This window comes from Ursus arctos, chromosome X, assembly GCF_023065955.2.
Source record: "Ursus arctos isolate Adak ecotype North America chromosome X, UrsArc2.0, whole genome shotgun sequence".
Classification (NCBI taxonomy): domain Eukaryota; kingdom Metazoa; phylum Chordata; class Mammalia; order Carnivora; family Ursidae; genus Ursus; species Ursus arctos.
This window is the reverse complement of record NC_079873.1, coordinates 70,671,846-70,674,681: the sequence shown is the minus strand read 5'-3', so window position 1 is coordinate 70,674,681 and position 2,836 is coordinate 70,671,846. Positions and strand designations below refer to the sequence as shown.

At 41.2% G+C, this 2,836-nt stretch overlaps 1 protein-coding gene across 1 annotated transcript; it reads right to left on the bottom strand.

Annotated features, from left to right (window-relative positions):
- Nucleotides 1-1,566: 1,566 nt before the first annotated feature.
- On the bottom strand, nucleotides 1,567-2,280 carry TGIF2LX (TGFB induced factor homeobox 2 like X-linked). Its single transcript, XM_026480100.3, has one exon. It carries the CDS (start codon nucleotides 2,278-2,280, stop codon nucleotides 1,567-1,569), a length of 714 nt encoding a protein of 237 aa, XP_026335885.2.
- Nucleotides 2,281-2,836: the final 556 nt, after the last annotated feature.

The window sequence follows — 2,836 nt, the reverse complement described above, 5'->3', positions numbered from 1 at the left end:
AAGTGCTGGCTATGAACCAAGAGGAGAACCCTCATAATAATGTGATCAAGTTGGTGTGTTGATATTGGACTCCCAGGCTCCAGAACTGTGAAAAATAAAATTGATGTTTAAGCCCTTCAAAAAACTCCTACATTGTTGGTGGGAATGCAAGTTGGTACAGCCACTCTGGAAAACAGTGTGGAGGTCCCTTAAAAAGTTAAAAATTGAGCTACCCTATGACCCAGCCATTGCACTACTGGGTATTTACCCCAAAGATACAGACGTAGTGAAGAGAAGGGCCATATGCGCCCCAATGTTCATAGCAGCATTGTCCACAATAGCCAAATGGTGGAAGGAAACGAGATGCCCTTCAACAGATGACTGGATTAAGAAGTTGTGGTCCATATATACAATGGAATATTACTCAGCTATCAGAAAGAACGAGTTCTCAACATTTGCTGCAACATGGACGGCACTGGAGGAGATAATGCTAAGTGAAATAAGTCAAGCAGAGAAAGACAATTATATGATTTTTCTCATCTACGGAACATAAGAACTAGGAAGATCGGTAGGGGAAGAAAGGGATAAAGAAAGGGGGGGTAATCAGAAGGGGGAATGAAGCATGAGAGACTATGGACTCTGAGAAACAAACTAGGGGCCTCAGAGGGGAGGGGTGTGGGGGAATGGGATAGACTGGTGATGGGTAGTAAGGAGGGCACGTATTGTATGGTGCACTGGGTGTTATACGCAACTAATGAATCATTGAGCTTTACATCGGAAACCAGGGATGTACTGTATGGTGACTAACATAATATAATAAAAAAAAATTAAAATAAAAAAAAAATAAATAAATAAAAAAGTATTCTCTAAAACTAACTATACCGCAACTAACAGCAGAAAATTACCATGTAGAATTTTCCTATCTCTACTGCATACTTTGCACTAGTACACCAAATAAAATCACACCCTTATCTGTAACATGTTTATGAATTCACTGTATTTTGACCCTCTTGCTTACTCCCTGCAGAAATTAGCTACTCCTTAAGATTGTCAATAAACTATACAAAAGAAAACATAAAGTTGATATTTTCACAAAAACACCAACATTAAAATGAGGCCAGTGCTGTTATAGTCATCTTTTATAGAGCCTTTCTTTTCCATTATTCATTCTAATCAACAAGGTAAGTTAGAGAGAGGGAGAAAGATTGGTGATTTGGTATCTGTAGCAGTCCTAGGACCAAAAAGTCCATTTAGAAAAGCCAAAGCAAGGCTTCTGAAGATGTGTTAGCACCCTGTCTAGTCTCAGGTGTGTTGGATTGATTGTCTAACGCTTCTAAACCTAGCAGGAAGTAGAAGTAGAGAAGATATCTCTACTTTACTGTTAATCATGATGACAAGTCCATTTGGAAACACTGAAGCATCTAGCAGAATTGAGTCCCAATAGCTAGGGATGGTTCTCCTAAAACTCCTAGAAAGAAAAAATGTCTCTATAAAAGGTAAAACTATGAATTAGTTGGGGGAACATAAATGGATCTACCACTGTAGACAAGGGACTGACTACTTGAATTTTTGGGGGGATGTTGGATATCATGGATTGGGCTCTTGCTTCTTCTGTAGCTCCAGTTCTGCAGCCTTTTGCACTGCTGCATCAACCAGCAGCTGGAAGCTGCTGAAATCCTTGTACTCCTCTGTTAACACAGGTTGGGGAGATGTCATAAGCAAGGGTTCACTAGTGGAAAGCTTGACCTTTTTTTTCGGCTGGGCCTTTGGGGTGAGCTTCTGACCTGGAGACAACTCTGAATCTAGCATCTTCTCCCCTGACTTCTGGCCCATTGGAAGAAGGCTAAAGGGCAGGCACTGCATTTTGACTGGATCTCTGGGCCCTGACCTGGCCTGTATAGATGAATCTGTGCTCTGCTCATGGGTCACATCAGCTGCCTTGCCTTTTTGGTGGTACATGGTGATCTGGTTGGGGTCATTTCCATCCTGTTGAAGCATTTCTGGAAGAACACGTCTGCGGGCATTGATAAACCAGTTAGAGATCTGCAAGAAAGACAAATTAGTCTGCTTGGACAGCATTCGTTTCTCTGCTTCTGAAGGGTAGGCCTTAAACCGGTGTTCATACAGCCAATCTCGGAGGATCTTCACTGACTCAGTTTGCAAGTACCCTTTCTGCTTCCTCTTACCCTTTAGTGAGGCAAGAACTTTATCTGCACCAGTGTCACTATTCAATGTGACTGAGGTGCCTGGAGCCAGGCTTTGGTTCTCTGTTTGGCTTTCTTCAGTGGCTTCCATATTCATGAAGCCTGTCTTCACTATTTTGGGAATCAGGAATGGCTGAGTTATGGCTAATGTGGATCTGGAAGAGCCAGTGAAGAAGGCATGGTCCAGTCTCTAAGGAGAAGTCTCACCTTTTGCTTCCCAAGCACATAAACAGTGCTGATAACTGCTTTGAGCCAGTGGGCTTTGTGATGTCACATCCTTTCTGCCCTGTGTGCTGCCCCTCCCCCCCATTTCCTGGTTCCTCCTTTACTTGCTTTTTTCTCATAGATTCAAACACACTTGTTTTTACCTCATCAATTTAAAGCTCTCCAGACTTTTCTCTGCTGCTATCACCAGTTTCTACTAACTAATGAATTCTAATTCTATTGATTAAATCTGGCTTTGCATAAGCCTCATTTTCTTCCTTTATGACTTTACTCTGATATGTTCTTCCTTCTTTTTCCTTATAATTGCATTATTGGCTCATCTACATATATCTGAAGCAACTTATCTATTAAATATTAACCTCAACAAAAGTAGAGTTTAAGTGGTGTATCCTTCCATATTTAAAGCTGATTTAAGAGTAATTTTTAAC